This window comes from Anopheles aquasalis, chromosome 2 (genome assembly GCF_943734665.1).
Source record: "Anopheles aquasalis chromosome 2, idAnoAquaMG_Q_19, whole genome shotgun sequence".
Taxonomy (NCBI): Eukaryota; Metazoa; Arthropoda; class Insecta; order Diptera; family Culicidae; genus Anopheles; species Anopheles aquasalis.
In genome coordinates, this window is record NC_064877.1 from 56,834,655 (window position 1) to 56,851,991 (window position 17,337).

At 46.2% G+C, this 17,337-nt stretch overlaps 1 protein-coding gene across 1 annotated transcript; it reads right to left on the reverse strand.

The window, feature by feature from the left end:
• Positions 1-16,047: 16,047 nt before the first annotated feature.
• On the reverse strand, positions 16,048-17,037 carry LOC126571759 (basic helix-loop-helix transcription factor amos-like). The gene has a single exon (XM_050230550.1). It carries the CDS (start codon positions 17,035-17,037, stop codon positions 16,048-16,050), a length of 990 nt encoding a protein of 329 aa, XP_050086507.1.
• Between the last annotated feature and the right edge of the window lie 300 nt (positions 17,038-17,337).

Here is a 17,337-nt window from a genome sequence, read left to right on the forward strand (position 1 = left end):
AGCTTGTAGCATTTCTGTATAACTGCCGCTAACGTGTTTGATTCGAATGCACTCGACCTGATGCAGAACTGACGCAGTAGCGTCCTTTTATTCTGATTAAACTAACGCCTAGTGTTGGGGCGTATTATACTGTCTACCATTTCTTCGTATGTCCTGCAAAGCTCTGAGAATATGCCTCTGATCTCATTGTGGATAACGGAACGCAAGATGCGTTGCTTGCTCGCAATTACTAATCACTTCTAGAAACTAGTTAATGTTGCTTCTAGGTAATATGAAAACTGGACAGCGATGGCACTGGCGAGAGAATTAGAAGTGCTCTACGTGGCTGTAAAAAAATAGAAGGACGATTGTGGTGATTTTCGTTATGTGCTGTGTTTTTAAGAGTAATATTATGAGCATTAGGCTGTCAGCTGAGCATTTATCACATCAGGACAGTTTAGTAAATGAATTCGTAGTAAAATATGGTATTGGTTTATCATTTTAAAAGACAAACATTGAAGCGAATTATTTATTTCAAGCAATTAAGCAAACACTTCATCATGAAATATGAAGCCACTAAGTGAACAACAATTTACTACAGTGTAAATCAAATAAGGTGATCAGGTAATCAATTAGCTAATGCTGATGCTAATTTTTTAAATCTCGTATTTTTTTAAGACAGTCAGTACTTTGATTGACAGTCATGCCAAGTTTCACGTCAAAATGATTGGTTTTTGAGATATGATTTTTTTTGTAAGCTACTAATAGCGCATTTTTCGTTTTTCGTTATGCATAAATGTTTGGAACAAAAATTTTCATAAAATTTGATTTGCGGATTCGTAAAGAATGCTACAAAAAGGCTTTGGTAACTCCGCTAAGTTGAACTAGTTCAAGAAAGGTCCGGAACGTGTTGAAAACGAAGACTGTCCTAGATGACCATCATCGCCAATTGACAAGGCTCACGTCCCACAAATAAAAATAATCATGTTGGAAAACCGTCAATTGACAATTAGAGACCTTGCTGATGATATTAGGATATTCATCGCTTTCGACAGATTTTACATCGTGTACCTTCTGGCTATTAAAAACAGCTCAAAAAACTTCTCCGGGGACACCGTTTTCAAACGATAGAGCCGATTCAAGCCGCTGCTAGAAAGGGGCAGAATCCATCCCGTCGATTTTTCAAAAGTCGATTTTTTCAAAAGCTTCCAAAACTATCCTATCGTAATCTGCGTTTCACGGCGGCCACAAACAATTCCAAGGCAAACAGAATGATAGCAGCTGCATGCCCAATGCCAAGGATGGCCCACACCATAAGCAGATCATTGAACGTGATGATATTGCTTTCGACAAACCTCAATCCCTGATCGCGATTCCACGGCCAACTATCACGCGTTTCCCAATATCCCATCAGTCCACTTTCAAACAATTGCACCAGATACTGCCGAAACAGCGGGAAATGGCTGGAGAACGAGTAAATATTCCCAGCCATCATCAGCTTCTCCTCGACAATATGCACCGGAGGCCGTACGATGTGACCGTGTCGTTCATATTGATCCCTCAGCTCCTGTTCCAAGAGTGCCCGGGCAGCAGTACACTGCAATACCACCCCAAACGTACAGCTCCCATCGAACGTGTAGTCAATCTCTGCAAGTGGTAACGTTAGCAAGTGTTTGCGAAAGTCCGGACGTAGCATCAACGCGCGGGCCGTCACATTGGTCACCTGCAGCGTGATGTCGGTTTGCAGAAACTCATCGATCGTACGCGGATTCGGTGGATAACGGAACGAAGTCATGTGTGATACCAGTTTGGCCTGGTAAGCTTCGGAAAGGATGAAGAACAGGCACAAGCTAGCGAACAGCACGGTTCGCTCGGTTCGTGTGACTCTGAGTGCGTCCAGTGAGGCATCAAAGATGAGTGCATCGATCAGTGTGTGCCGGAAGTAGCGTTTGGTCAGCAGCGATCCGCCAACCAGTAACACCAACAGCACGATCCAGGTGGTGGATTGGAATGGTTTTAGTAGATGATGAAGGATGTTAAACATTGTCGTTCGTGGCACCACTAGGCAGATACCGCCCATCTCCGGCAACATGTACGCTACCGAGCGGTCATCCAGCCGGAAACCACGATGAATGAAGATGTGTGCCATATCTCGGTCGAGACGATCATTGATCCACTCGATGGCCTGTTCGGAGGATAAGAACACTGGTACGAACGAGACATGCCAACGCATATTCAAGTGTTCCAGAATCGCTTGAAAAACACTCCAATCCGGTCCGGCCAGTGATCCGTTTTCGGTTTGCCAGATTCTCGTCCACGTGTCCTTGACCAACAGTTGGACCATCGGTACATCCCGGGATGTAAAACGATCCGCGAACAACGTGGTAAACGGTTCGTTCGGTTGGAGAATCACCAATCGTCCGGCGTAATCGTTGGCCGTCACAATGGCCGACTGGTACATGGTCGGTGGAGGAGCCACAATGAGGAAGTTGTCAGAGTTAAAGAAAGATTTCATCAATATGAACCTGTTCGACTGTAACCAGCGCATATCGGAGAGCAGCAGAATCGCGTAGATGTTCCGGCTGTTTTCGGCGAAGAAGTTGGGCTTATGATATCGAAAAGCTTTTGCAAACGAGCCCTGCAAAGAGATAAAAAAGGGGAGAGAGCGTCAAAAGGGCGAAAGCAAATCAATAGAACCTTTCTCACCATAATACTATCGACATCATCGCCGGCCACAATCACTAGCTGCTTGCGGGGTATCCTCTTCGGTAGAACGTTGTTAAACATGGGCATCGCCAGCCGGGAACGATTGACCACAGCCAGTTGATCAATCACTTCCTGCAGAAAGGATTCGTTCGAACCCACGAAGGTGTACGTTTCGATCGAGTGCTCTCGAGCTTCCTGGACAACATGGTCGAGAAAGGAAGCCACCGAGGATACCGTAAAACTGTTCTCCTGTCGGAGTTTTAACCCGGTGACAAGCACCCCAAACTCCAGCAGCACAAGCCAACGGAGAGCCGACATGGCCACTACTTTCGATCGCACACCGCTCAATGGTAGATCGAATAGTCGCGAGGAATGTTCCTGCCTGCCACCGTTACTGCACAGACTACGGTAGCAATTAATGCGAGCAAACAAGCCGGGCGCACTAATTACAGTGAACATAACACATTACTGCTGTCCCTCGATCGATCGCTTTGGAAGAACTTTATTCTATTACCGACAGCATCGCAGTGCGCTGGAGTGCAGGACGCACGGCGACAGTAATTATTGGCGGACAAATAAGCAAAACGCTCCAGAGAATTCCTGCGCACAGTAGAAGCGATATCATCTCTAGGGATAAGAAGAAATCGTTTCATTTTGTTGTACAGCAAATCCTCTGGGAAATATTACGAATAATGTGTCTTGGTATTGAAGTAGAATTGAGCAACAATTTTTAAACGTTTTACGGTTTTAAAGAGGTTTTGAATTGAAGGCGCAATCAATTGGATGCATGCATATGTGATTTACAAAAGTAATTTGTTAGACACACTTTACACAAGATTTTCCTTTACATTTCCTTGTAGAATTCATTTTCTTACAAATAATCGAGAGAATTAAAAGCATTTATGGTTCAAGGGATAACAGGCAATCATTAACGAAAGGTCACAAATGATTTAAAGTTATGTTCTGCCCTACAAAAAAAACCATTACAAGATGACTTATTGTAGAGTACACAAATAAGTTAATATCATTTCAAATTTTTAAGTAACAATGCTATAAATCTAAAAGGATTGTTTGGATAAAGTGCTGAAAGCATCTTTTTTATTCAACTAAATATGTCGAGTTTTGTTCCTGATAATGCGGGAATTACTTTTTCGTTACTTGAATCTGCAGAAAGGTCTGTCCAAAATTCGCGGTATTTCAATTTTTTTCGTATTTATCGCATTGTCAATTTATCGCCCACGATCTGAATAATCAGAACTCAATGATTGAAAATGAAATCTGTCGGAAAAAACCTATAAAACGTCCGATAATCTTATTGCTCTCAATGAACCCTCTTGAAAGGGGGGGATTACCATGGGCGTCGCCCCCTTTAACATCGCAACCCTTCCAATGCGCTCCCGGACATTCTACGAACACAAGCCAACATTTTTTCACCATCGTTTCCTTGGGGAAATTTCTCAACAACCATTGACCGGCTTATCCCGGAAGCACCTGATTCGCATCGGCAAGAATCGGAACCGAGACAAGTGATCCGCGGCCTGGACCAAGGCTAGCCGGGAGACATTCGGTCACCGGTGATTCTCCGATTCGATTCCGTGAGCAGCACAGTAATGCTCAACCGAAACACTTACTTCAAAACGCATACCTTCCTCCCTTTTCTTGGGCCGCCCTTCGGTCGAGGAGGATCTAAGCAAAACAGCAAAAGAAGCAAAAGAAGCACCGAGATCAGATCAGAGCGCTGCGGCTTGAGAAATTAATTATCTTCTCCTCCTACCCATCTCCGCCCAGGGTTCAATATTCCACGGTACCGCGATCTTACACGGGAAATTTTTCGGATCAAATTAGCTCGCGACGGCGGCGGCGGCGGCGGCGGTCGACTGGTTGACGACTTCGGTGGGAAAATACCGGACCGATCGGCCACCACGACCGCCGCCGGTGGCGCATCCTATGCTGCTTCCGTGGGGCGCAGTTCTATGCGCGATGCCGCGCGTTCTCTCTCACGATGATCAGCGTCACTACCGGCCGGGACCGGGATAGGAAAAAACGATTATCGGCATCGGACCCATCGCCGTGCTCGCGTCCTCGCGTCCGGAAGTGATCTCATTCTCACTGCCGTGGCGTAATCGCGATCGATCACTGTGCGCGATGGACCATTACAAGCAGATTATACTAGAAGAGGGAGGGGAGTTTGAGGAAGGAATTTTTTGGCGCAGAGGAACCAACTTGCAGAGAAAGATGATCTTTGCTCGCGATCTTCGAAATGTGTTTCAGGAAAAAGGATTCCAAAGCAAATTTATTGAAATTCAGAAAGTAAAAGCGATTCACACTTGTTGCAGCATACGTTTTTCGCTAGATTAGAAGCTAGAAGATCACATTCACTGCTCATTTTGTCTCATTGTTTAAGCGAAGAGAGAATTCTCTGCAAATCACCATCACCACTCGATCTTTCCTCCTCCGCGACATGCTCTGTTTCTTCATCCGTCCATTTCCTTTCCTTCCTTCCTTCCTTCCTTTCGAGATTTCACGCTCGAGACCGCGCTAAAGCCGCGTCCGCGTAAAAGTGCCCGGTCACAACTATCAAGCATGACCACGACGACGATCACGACGACGGTATTCTCGTTCTTCTCTGATCCGATCGATCCGTGGAACGTTCGCGGTGGCAGCGGATAATTAATAAATATGCTCCCGATCGGCGTTCCAATGCCATACCTTTTCGAGGTTCCCCTCCCTTTTGCCTTTACTATTTTTCAGTCTCAATTATGATTATTACCGAGCCCGGGCGTCTGCGTCTCGTCTACTTCACGCTGACGCGCGCTAGCGGCGTCTACGCGAGGAAATAGAAAAATGTGAATCACGGCGGATGTGAACCTTCGCGGGTGCGCGCGGGTTCACGAGAGCAAAAGGAAAGGAAATCAATTGATCTCAAGTCGCAGATATGCCAGCACCATCGACAGTATCGGCGGTTTTGGTTAACTTGCGCTACTTCAAGAACCGATCGGGCGATCGCGATCTAGAAGCAAATCGATGAGACACAGAAATGTCATTATTGCTTATTAAATTGTTAGCAAGAAGCTGCTGCTTCCACCCATCCCGCGGTGCCCGCGCCTAATTGACAAAACGGATGAGACGAGACGCCGGCCGACCGACAGACTCTGGCGATCGCGCGATCGACAATCCTCGCCGAGCCGGGCGAGAAGAATGACCTCCGTGCGGGTGCGCGAAGGCGAAGATCAAGGTGATTAAATGGCAACCGTAATCGACGATAATTGCGCCCGATCGCTCTCGTTCTCGCGGCCACTTCCCGTGGCCCTTGAGGGGAGTTATTTGGATTTTTCAAAAATCATTCCTCACTCACTCACTGTTCCGCTGGCGTGCGCTGCCCCTTGGAGGGTCTCGTTTGTCGCAATCGATGCTCTGATATTATTGGCACAGCCCCAAGGCTACCCTCGAGGCTCGTACCGTCAACAATGGCACCGGCCACGTTGGTGGACGTCTAATTAAAGGGTTTCGCGGTTCCGTTCTGCAAGGACATTCGGTTCGGTTGGCTGACCGGTTATTATGCACCAAGACTAGTATGATCTCTCTCTAACAAGCACTTATAGCCATTTAAAGACAAATGAGATCGCATTAGCACATCGCTTAACGCATTTTTCACACAATGCAACTAACGCCGCAGGTGGGAGGTCTCGTGTCCGTGTACTGGAGGCAATGCGGCAAGGACTGGCAATGAGGAAAAATTAGGAATATCATTTGAAAGTCCCTCCAGCGTACCGTAAACCTACAATCATGGTAGCTAATCGTGTCATGTTTTCGTTATCCTTGCTTGTTAGATCATTCATTCCAAACGAAACGCCGTTTTCAGGACACGTGCGGCTTCATTGAAAACGAGAAAGGGAATCAATTCTCGCACGCCACACATACCGCCTGCAGTCGTTGCTTTGTTGTGCCGATGCAGGAATGACGAATGAAGAATAACTGGTTCATCATTACAAGGAATGCCATTTGGAAAGCTGAATTGCGGGGAAGGGGATTTTGAGTTTGTAAAATACTTTCTACGAGTTCATTTCAATTGATAAGGTTAATCAGTATAAGTATTGCTCCTATGTTTGCTTTTTTAGTTTTTGAATAACGCTTTCGATTAATTGAGTCTGTGACATCGACAGCAATTATTAGTTTCTTTATCAGTTGTGTTATTCTCATTTAATGAATTAGTTAAGGATACTATTAGCTAGCTGGTGTACTGAAGGAGATTTACTATAAAGCATCTTTTAAGTGTATTTAAACGCTTACAAAATAAATTGATGTAGAATTAATTTATTAACTAAATTCACTAAATAAACTATTACATACAATTGTTCACTTTGCTTGAGATTGTTTATGAACTTCTTATTGATGCAAATATTCGCTGGTTGTAGTTGCGATGCGTTTCTACTGGAATGACCAATAGACGAGTTTTTAGATCTTTAGCTTACTTGAACATTGAGCAAGTTTGCTCTGAATCGTTCAAACACGACAATCTTTCTTATTTTTCTTCTTCTTTTTGTTTCTTCCTCATTCTTCATTTTCTTATTTATACTTCTTCTGCATCTTCTTCTTCTTCATCTTCTTTGTTAAATCCTTTTAAGTTTTCATTACCGATGAATGTATCCAATTGCAAGTGCACTTCAAACACATTTTAAAATTTACGATTCACCTGCTACACTTTTATCTGAACAGTTCTATTGAAATAACAGACAAAGCTTTTTGGCATATAATTCGTTTGTTGAGGAGCAAATGGCAAGCCAAGAGGTTTCCGGAAATTGTTTAGTTATAGTTTTGTTATTTTTAAGAATCTATCGATTTTATAATGAAAAGGGACTGAAAAGTATGATCTTAAAAAACAGTAATATTTCGTAAGTAAGCAAACAGATAATATAAGCATCAACAATAAATTATTCGTTTCGAAAATAGCCTAAAGATGTTTCAAAACCAATTCTCACAGATAATCTTTGTTAAACCATTACACGCAAGTTAAGTTAAGAAACAAGCTAAGCATTCTGCCAAATATTCTTCCTGTGTCCTCCAACTTTTAACCGCATCGCACCGTTACCGGCGAACTTTCAAAGAGCAAACCAACCGCCGGCTCGGAAGGAAGCCACAACCACAACAAACATCATCAGCTTCCAGCCAAATCCCTGGCCCCCGATCTCCCGCTGGAAGGTACCAGCGATCGTGCACAAGCGTGGCGAATGATCCGTGACCGGATCGGCCGCAGGTAAAGTCCCGTAAATATCCGACGACTCCTGGGACATCAACAGGCAGGCCGGTAAGTGAGAAGCAGAGTTAAGAAGCACTAGAACGAACGATACCCCGGACGGGAAGATCCGGCGCGCCTGACGTCCCCTGACGTCCGGCCGATCCTCTGACGATGCCGTTTACGCTGGTGAATGTTCGAGTAATTGTCCGCCAGCAACGGCCGCGGCAGCAAACAATACACGTAAAAAAAAAATCTCAACCAAAAGGGGGAATTCATAATTTGAGTTTAATTAATAAGCGTAAACAATCCACGATCCACGGCACCGCGCACCGGCATGTAGATGAACTGTTGATCATGCGTACCGGTACCGGTAGGAGCGAAAGCAGCATCATCCGCAGCGCGTCGTCGCACATTACGACACCGTCAACGATCCGCGGACGGGGTCACCGGTCGTCGGTAGATCAAGCGGCGGGCTCACTCTCATCATCGTCATCCGTGCGGCATCCGTCTTTGTACACCTTCTCGACACCTATTTCGCTACCGTTTTCAATAATCTCCAAGCCAAGCGGGAAGCACAACGCGCACTGGCGATTAGCATGATCCCTGCCCTGGTATGATCCCTAATGGGACGCCACTCCGGCGGTTGTTCTTGTTCTCACCTCGCACTAATTACACTGGCCGGCCCCCGGGGGGAGGGGAGAACATTAGCTACGAGGAGTATAGCACCGTTGCTGCTCGCGAACCTCCCTCTCTGGGATGCCTTCCCCGGTCATTGGGCCCCCGTGTGCTCCTGGGCGAGCTTATCGATGGTTAATTGATGTCTTTTGGCATTCCTCGGTGGTTCGCTGGATGGGAAAGTATGGGATCTCTCCGGTGCGGGGAAGATCTGCGCCGGGAGCTGACCTTTTTGGACGCGCGATAAATCATATGCGAGCGTGGGATCGTGGGAACAAGATCGCTGATTACTCATCTCACCGTGCTGACCAGCGTTTACTTGTGCCAGCGATCAGCAAACTGGCTACCTGTACGCCCTCTCCGCGTCCTGAGTCTCTTCGGCATCTCTTCTTCGCAGCTTCGCTGTGCCATTCCCGCATTCCCTTCCATTGCGGCACTGCGTCAAGTGTCTGTTTGGGGTGTAATTTTATCAAATCGTAACAATTCCCACCGGGTTCTTTCAAATCCCAACGCCTCATGCTGTGCACCCACCAATGAGCTTTGCCAATTTTGATCTAGGATATGATCATGCGGATCCTCTGAGTGGCTCAGGTATGCGTACATAACGTGGAGGGGATGTACAGTTTGAATCTCTCAAGGACGCAATGCTTGGGATGCAATTTCGTTTCGGGGTTGGTTGATGCTGATCGAAAGTTGGTCCGGAAGTACGATGAACGGATGGATCCCCTCAACAGGCGATTGGCGGTGTGTTCAAAGACCCTTGAGAAACTGTTGAGGCAACAAAGAAATGCAGATCTATATTTCAACTTGTAGTTTTTTACGTTGAGAGATAAAGTTTGAATAATATTTTTTTTTATTTGCAGAAGATGATCTACGACGAAGAGCAGACATTTTAATGTATTACTTTCTTGATCTACGAAAACTAAATACGGATAGTCCATCTCAATCAAACCTAACCGATCTACAGATAAAAGAGCATAGCAGCTAATCGCTCGAAGCGAATCAACCTGACTAGCTGCTTCTGCTGCTCGTCTTAAGTATGCACATTAATCGACCATACTACCGGCTCAACACCGCTAATCAGTTGAAAGCTATTGGCCAATATTTTGCACAACAACAACATTCAAATCAAACTACTACTTCAGCAACAACACTTTCGAGCTGATTTAAATAATGAACCAACGAAAGAATGCGCACAACGCCGTTATCCGTTCCTCCGTCCAGTCGTGGTGCATATTGTTGCGCCTAAGCACAGGAGGCGTCCGCTGTTCGTGCCGTACCGGCTATTAGAAGAGAAGATTGTTTAAATAATGGGCCGCTGGCCAAAGATTGGCCTTGCCATCTCCGGTAGAGCAGGTTAGAGAGAAGCGAGAACGAAAGGATTATTGCAAGCTAACAAAAAGAATGGAAGAAGCAGCAGCAAGTAAAGAAAAAAACTCCAAGCAATTGTTACACACCCATGATAGCATCGAACAAATGATAAAAAGGTTCGAGTGTAACGAAAGTTTCCGAACGAAAGCGAGAATATTAGCAAGAAATGTGTGAGAGAGTGAACAACAACGCAACGACGGAGTGTGAAGAGGCCGAGCGGAAGAGATGTGGAGCAACATCGGGAAAAAAGATCGGGACGTGGAAAACCGCCGCCTTCCTCCGCCACCACACCACCGCTAAACCCATTCGATCGTGCGAATGATCGCGCACGTCTGCACGTCCGCACGTCTCGCTCGCTGACGTGAGGTGGGACCGCAATCTTCCAGTAGTGCACGCAAGAACGAACAATCAGGCAGGATCTGCGCACGAATTCTTTTCGCGGTTCAGGGAGGTACGTGTTTTTTTTGGGTTTTTTATGGTTTCTGGCAGCATGCAGGTAGGGCATTAGCGAACGACCTGTTGCAGTTTGGTGCGTGCAGTTGCAGTACGCATTGATTTAATTTGGAACTACAGTTTCAGTTTCTGAGACGTTCAGAACAAACAAAAATGAACATTTAATGGTAGACATATATTTTATTTTAGCTAATGGGTTAAATGAAACGATAAAATGCTTTTTTACTGTAAAAACCATTTCAACTCTCCAGTCAGTGTTTAAGTATTGAATGATATACTTTATCAGGCCAACATTATGAAATACAAAATTTAATCCAAATTCATACAAAAAAAATACTTCGATAACTGATAATGCTAGCAAGAATATCAAGTGAAATAGAAAGAATAGGAAATACTAGTTAATAAGTGCCAGAAATGTTACGAAAACAATGTTTGATCGAGAAAGGACCAGCACAAAGACATCAAGTGAGTGAAATCCAAATTGATTAATGAAACAGGACATGAGTGCAATCATTTGCTTGAAGAAAGTGCAAAGCGCATCGTCTATCCTCAAACTGCATAAATCTGTGCAGCACATAGAAGTACGAATTGTGTATTATGATCGTAGATCTTGCAAGGGATCCAGACGTTGATTTTTGAAGGTTGTTGAGTCAAGTTGATTGGCAGAGTTCAACAGTTTGCTAAAGTAAAGACGATATAGAAATCCATTATATTGTTTTACGTTATGTGGGTACAACTTAGTTTACAGTGGCAGATTTATAAAATAAGCCTAACTTCGTCAAAACTCACATTCTGTTCCTCAATACATTCATGATCATCGAAACGATCGAACTGAGATCGATGGTACATGGTTAAATCTGAACTGGTGGCAGCGATACAGGTGAAAAGCGAGAGTGCAAGTGCGAAAGTACTTCGGAAGTAAAGATCTGTTTTTGCTTCCTCCAAATTATCCGTACTTCCTTTCGCAGTGCCTCGCTCATTCTCTGCGAGTTCTCGCTTCAATTGGCGCTTCCCTCTTCCAGCAGCAGTAGCAGCAATGCAGAGATTCCATGGTGAATCGGTCCATGGTGGTTGCGTTTGCTTTCGGCAAAGATCGTCGATCTTCACCCTAAGCACCTTACTTCCTCTGCCTTGCCCATTCCTTTTGGAAAGAAGTTGCAGCACTTTGCGGGAGGAAATTATGCAATTTTTTCGAGCCACCAACCCGCTTCCCCACCAGGCCAGCGCCGCTCACATCCGATTGACCACTTCCATCCGGAGGGCATGCCGATCGCACCCGCAAACCCGGTCCGCCTCGGTCCGATGGAGGTCCGGAAGAATGAGCAACATAAGCGCCGATGCTGATGCTGATGCTGGTGAGTGAATGCGGGGCGTGCCATGGTGAACTACGTGCATAGAACTATCTTGGCGTAATTTGAATAATTCTCCACTCGGCCACCCCGTAATGGTCGGCGCCCCGGCAGTTTGTTCACCTTCCGACCGGGTTGGGATGGGTCGAGGCGTGTGAGGTCCTTCCTCTTAATGCTCCTGCTCCTAAGGCCCGTCCAAACGACCATCGATCGGAAGTGTCGATGAACCGAGGGAAACAAAACACTATCGCACCGCCAATCTGCTTCCGATTCTCTTCCTCCGATTGTTGCCGGCCATATCAATGAACTATAACTGTATGAACTGTAGCGCTACCCTTGGTTCATAGTTGAAGAGCGTTGGCGAGTTTGCAACGGGTTTTCGGCGCAATTATGGGTTAAAATTCGCTTATTGGAGACTTGTTAGGCGCACTTAATGCCGCTCGTTAGAACACATCAACCGCACAAACCGGACGCTCCGCGGCGGCATTTGAAATGGAGCTAACGGTTGAACAAAGGTTAAACATTTTAAGCCAAATAAGCGGAACAGTATGCTGGTGTGCTGATTTTGTGTGCTCTAGCTTATTTAGCATAACAGAATAAAAAAATCTGCAAAACAAGAAAACTTTTTGGGTTTATTATGGAACAATTCTACAATTGATCATCAGTATCATCGTCTTGAAAAATCAAATATGATATATTCGTTGTATTATTCACATCCTATTACAAAAACAGTAGAGTTAACCAAACTATAAACATTTCAAATGAAACAGTTCCAACTGAAAGAGATGGTTTGCAGTTAATCGATTACCTTCTTAATCGCAAAACTTCATCCTCAGAACTCTCCTGTACTGAGCTCTCCATTCCTTATAGAAAAAGATTCAAACGTAAAACAATGAAGAGTTCTAATTACACTACTCCAATAAAAAATAGCCGCATGTCTGTCATCAGCCAATGATGGCTCTATTATACTCTCCCCGAAAAGCACAACAACCCATAAAGATGCACAAGAGGGAGCCCTCTTTTCCACCGTCAATGCCGAATCATAATGACATCTACGGTTATGATAAGAAGTGAATCAAACAGCTCTTCAACAAAAGGTACCAGCAATAGCCACCGTAACGGACGCTACACATGTTTTCGTTATGTTTTCCAAGAATAAACACACATTCCATTGTCCTCTCGCAGCATCTTCCGTGACTGACACAGGCACGCTCACCGGGGTGATCATAATCGATCGCTGCTCTCCCCACGGTACCCGGCGCCTGTCTCTGCCATCGCTGGCCTCCTTCTGCTCCGTCGAAGCAGTACGTTGTTTGTGCGGAAAACCGTGTAATGTCGGTGGAAATCTGTCAAATTAGACTGAAATTTACGACTGTCATAAAGCGATCCCTTATCTACGGGGATGAGAACTGACCTTCACGGGCACAGGTACGGTACGGACGCATCATCACCCTCCTCTGTCTACCCGTCATTCAACTGTGGGTCAAGGGATTTCTGGAGTGAGAGACCCTAGACCAGACCTAGAGGTCGGTAGCAGCCGAACCATACGGGCCCGGTTACCAGTGCCATAAACCAACATATCCGGCACCCATTATCTTCCGGTTATCATTTCAAGAGCGAAGCACATAACGACCGATTGGAGAACCCAGTTTTGTCCATTTCGCTACCAACGCAATGAACTTCGGGATATCATACTGCCATGGTGCGCAATTGAGCTGTTCTTGAACGTTCACACCGAAGGTCAACGGGAGCATATGACCTAAACGCTGGGCTCCTTGCAGCCTCCGACACTTGCTTTCCTTCGAAGAACTTAATCTTTGAAACCTTTGTGTTGGCATCGGCGCCATAGGGTGGGACAATTTATGATGTGTAACTTACCTTTGGTATGCCGCCGACACCTCATAAATTGGTCGAATTGGGAGTAAACAGAGAGATAAAAATATGACCATTCATGTCCAAATAACGGATTTACTTATTTGGAATTAATTTTGGAACACTGAAGCGAATTTTCCTGAAAATGTCCATAACATTTTACCAATTTGTTCCTCTAAATAGTCATTTTCTTCTTCCTCTAAATAGAGGGGAAAAAAGATACTACGTCACGTGCCATGATGCGGAGCACCCGGACGATATCGCCCAACCCAATCGTTCGTTGATGTTCACCCCAGCAATCGATCAGACATGATCGATTGAACGATCGTGCACCCGCACATCGGAGACTGACGCCTCCGTCGATTGGACGGTGGCGCGACGCCACTCCAGAACCCAGAGGCAGTCCTGGCACTGGCGGTTTCTGGGACGCACGCACCTCCTCCTAGCCATGTAGCCATGGGCTGATGGTTGCCACTTGGAAATTCGAAAATCATTGTAATCAGACAAAATAGTGGCACCAGCGGGCGTGAAGTAGTTAGACGACGATAATAACACCTCTATCGGTGAGGCTCGACTTGAACGCACAGGGCATCACGAGGACGCTGGTACTAGACTGAACGATGGTTGAGCATTAATGTGGCAAGTGGCACACGATTATCGACCAATAAACCGACCTAGTGGTACGTAAATGGAGCAGTTCTTCAACTGGTTCTACCCACTAGTAAGGTTTTAGATATTTTTTCTTGAAAGCAATTACAAAATTATGTAGAAATATCGTACGAAAGATGATCAGTTTCGCATAATTATGTATGTAACGAAGTGTAGCATTAATTTTTCTTATTTTATGAAATGTTAAACAAAAAAATCGCATTATCCACAGGATCGTTATTGGGAACCGAACCAAAAAACAAGCAGCAAAAACAACCTACAATAAGCAATTCCTTTTTCCACAACTCATCGTCTAGACGACGAGCTCAGCTCTCGAGCGATAAACCCGTGATGATGCGTGACGCGTGACTTTGCTGACCGATCGCGCGGACTCGATCTCTAATAGTTCACCACGCCACACCACAAATTGCCCTCATTGCAGGTACTCACAACAAGGTGCTCGTGGTGCTGGGCTAAGATGTAGCCTCTTGAACTGGTCCCAACCCGGAGGGGCCACACGGGTGTATAATTTAATTACCGGGGACGCCAACGAACAGTGGTGGACGGTGGCGCACCGAACCGTGGCTCTGCGAGGTGCAGAGGAGCGGGTAATTGATCAGACCTAATTTTGAACCCACTCATCGATCGATCGAGCGATCAATCAACGTTCTTGGCCAAAAGATCGACCCGTACTTGAACTCCTGCCGAACGGGAAGAAGATGACAAAACGCTGGCGCTGACCACCAAACCAAGAATGTGAACTCAAGAAGGTGGCGATGTCCTGTGACGCTTATAGCTGGTGCGCCACAGCACGAGGACAGACCACTCTCTCTCTCTCTCTCTTTCTCCCTGCGGGGTGTTTCATTCGTAACCTTCGCCCCACGATCGAAGGTCGACCGATTAACGATTTAGGAGCTTAATCAGTGTTTACTCGTGCTTCTCGTGGTACTTCTCTTCGTATTTATTTGACTTCTTCTTCTTCTTCTTCCTCTGCTGACGCCTCCTTCCAGCCCCCTTTCCATGGTCCGGTAGCCGTGGGTGCGTGTTCCGTTTTCGTTTTCACACCTTAATTTCGAGCAATTGCCACACCATTATCGAACCATTTCACTGACCAGTGGACGGCGGAGAGGGCTGATCGGGTCTGTACAATTTCTTCGTCTTCTTCTTCGTTTTCATTCGAGTCCGTTCCTAAGATAAGCTACAACCGTTTATAGGGCGACCTATGGGAGTCAGTAGACTGACGAGACTGACCTACTACTACCGCTACGCGAGTCACAAATTAATATCTTAAACATACGCATCCTCTATCTCCATCTAGTCTTGCTTCTCTGTTGCACTGTACAAACGTGAGGTCTTGATAACCGGGCCCGGGGTACGTCTTTTTAGACAAGGCCATCCGGAGCATGTACCCGGCACTCATCTGCGATTGTGTTTCGATCGTCGATTTCTCTACACCCTAAAGTAACCTACTATCAGTGTCTAGTCCTAGCTGCAGAGTGTGCTGAGGATGTGTTTCTCACGCCTTTTCCCACGTGCCAGCCGTGTTTTGCCGCTGGACCATGGAGTGATCCACTTAACATAATAAACTTAAACTTTACTCTTGGTATGTTAGCTCTCTCTCCCTTTCTTTGCTCACTTCAATCATTGGTCAAATCTGAGAGTGTGATTCATTTACAAATATCCAGAAAGCGAAATAAGTTCCGAACTTTTTTTTGGATTTCAATTGTCCTTACAGTGAAATAGGTAGGTCCTAAGCCATCACTCTCTCGACAGAAGCTCGTTGAGGGCCGCTATGTACGTCTGCGCCATCTGAAGCGTCTCGAACTTGGACAGTTTCCGGTCGTTACCGAGCGAAGGTACCACATCCCGCAATCGATCGAACGCATCATTGAGACTGTTCATACGGCGGCGCTCGCGGGCATTCGCTGCGAGCCGCCGCTTCTTCACCACTTCCGGCTGCACGGTGACAATGGAATGATCGCTGGACTGTGACGGTGTTGGCGAAAGTGAACTTCCGGAGCTGTGCACTGGGCTGCTGTGATCCCGGATCACCGTTGGTTTCGCGTACGGATTGTAGTAAGGGCCGTGATGCTGGTGAGACTGAAGCGCTGGCTGACAATTCGCTGCAGTATCCGTGACTGTCCGCGATATCAGAGGTGAGGACATATGTGATGAGGACGAACAATATGAAGATCCTTTCGGTTGATCCAGTTCAGGGGAGTTCTCTGACTTGACGTAGTCAGTCGGAAGAGGATGCTCATTACTGATCGTACTGCTGTTGTTCGTCATACCGGAATACCGGGGTACCGTCGGTGAGGCCGTTTTGAAGCAGTTCGTTGTGTAGTTGTAGTAGGGATCGTAGCATCCATTGCTGGTGCTGGTGGTTGTCGTGCGAGTTAATGAGGTGCTCCCTGAGTTGCAGTAACCGTAGTTAGTGTATGGACTCCGCTCCGGGCTATACTCGGCCGGGGATGTCTGGTTGTAGTAGGATTCAGGGCTTGACACCGGTCCAGGGCTATGGTAACCTTCCGAGGATCCTGTGTCGGTTCCATAGCCATAGCAAAGGCCACCGGTACCGCCCATACCGGCGCCATTCGATGCGTTGCCATGGTAGCCGTTATAGGCAGTTGGTTCCAGGTTCGCGACATTTCCATGCCCTATCATAGCGCTCCCTCCGACGCTGTACATCGACGAATGGTTGTTATAGTGATGCTGGTGGTGCTGCTGCATAACGTACGCCGAACTCATTTTGGCAACTACTTCTTTGCTTGTCCCCTTGTTACTTGTGGCTAGGCGCCAGACCGTTCACTCACTACCAGGATATCGTCGATTACCAATTAACAGATTCCACCGGCACCGGCACCGGCACCACACCTTGACGCTTCTTGCACACCTGTAGCACCGATCGAAACCGATTGATTTTCGGTTCGTGAGGGCATCCACTTTGTCACCAGTAAACAGGTTCACACTGGTGGCGGTATCCACATCAAACGAATGCAGCGTAATGCAGTGATCGATAAGTGTCCGACGAAGTGTCCGACAGATCCT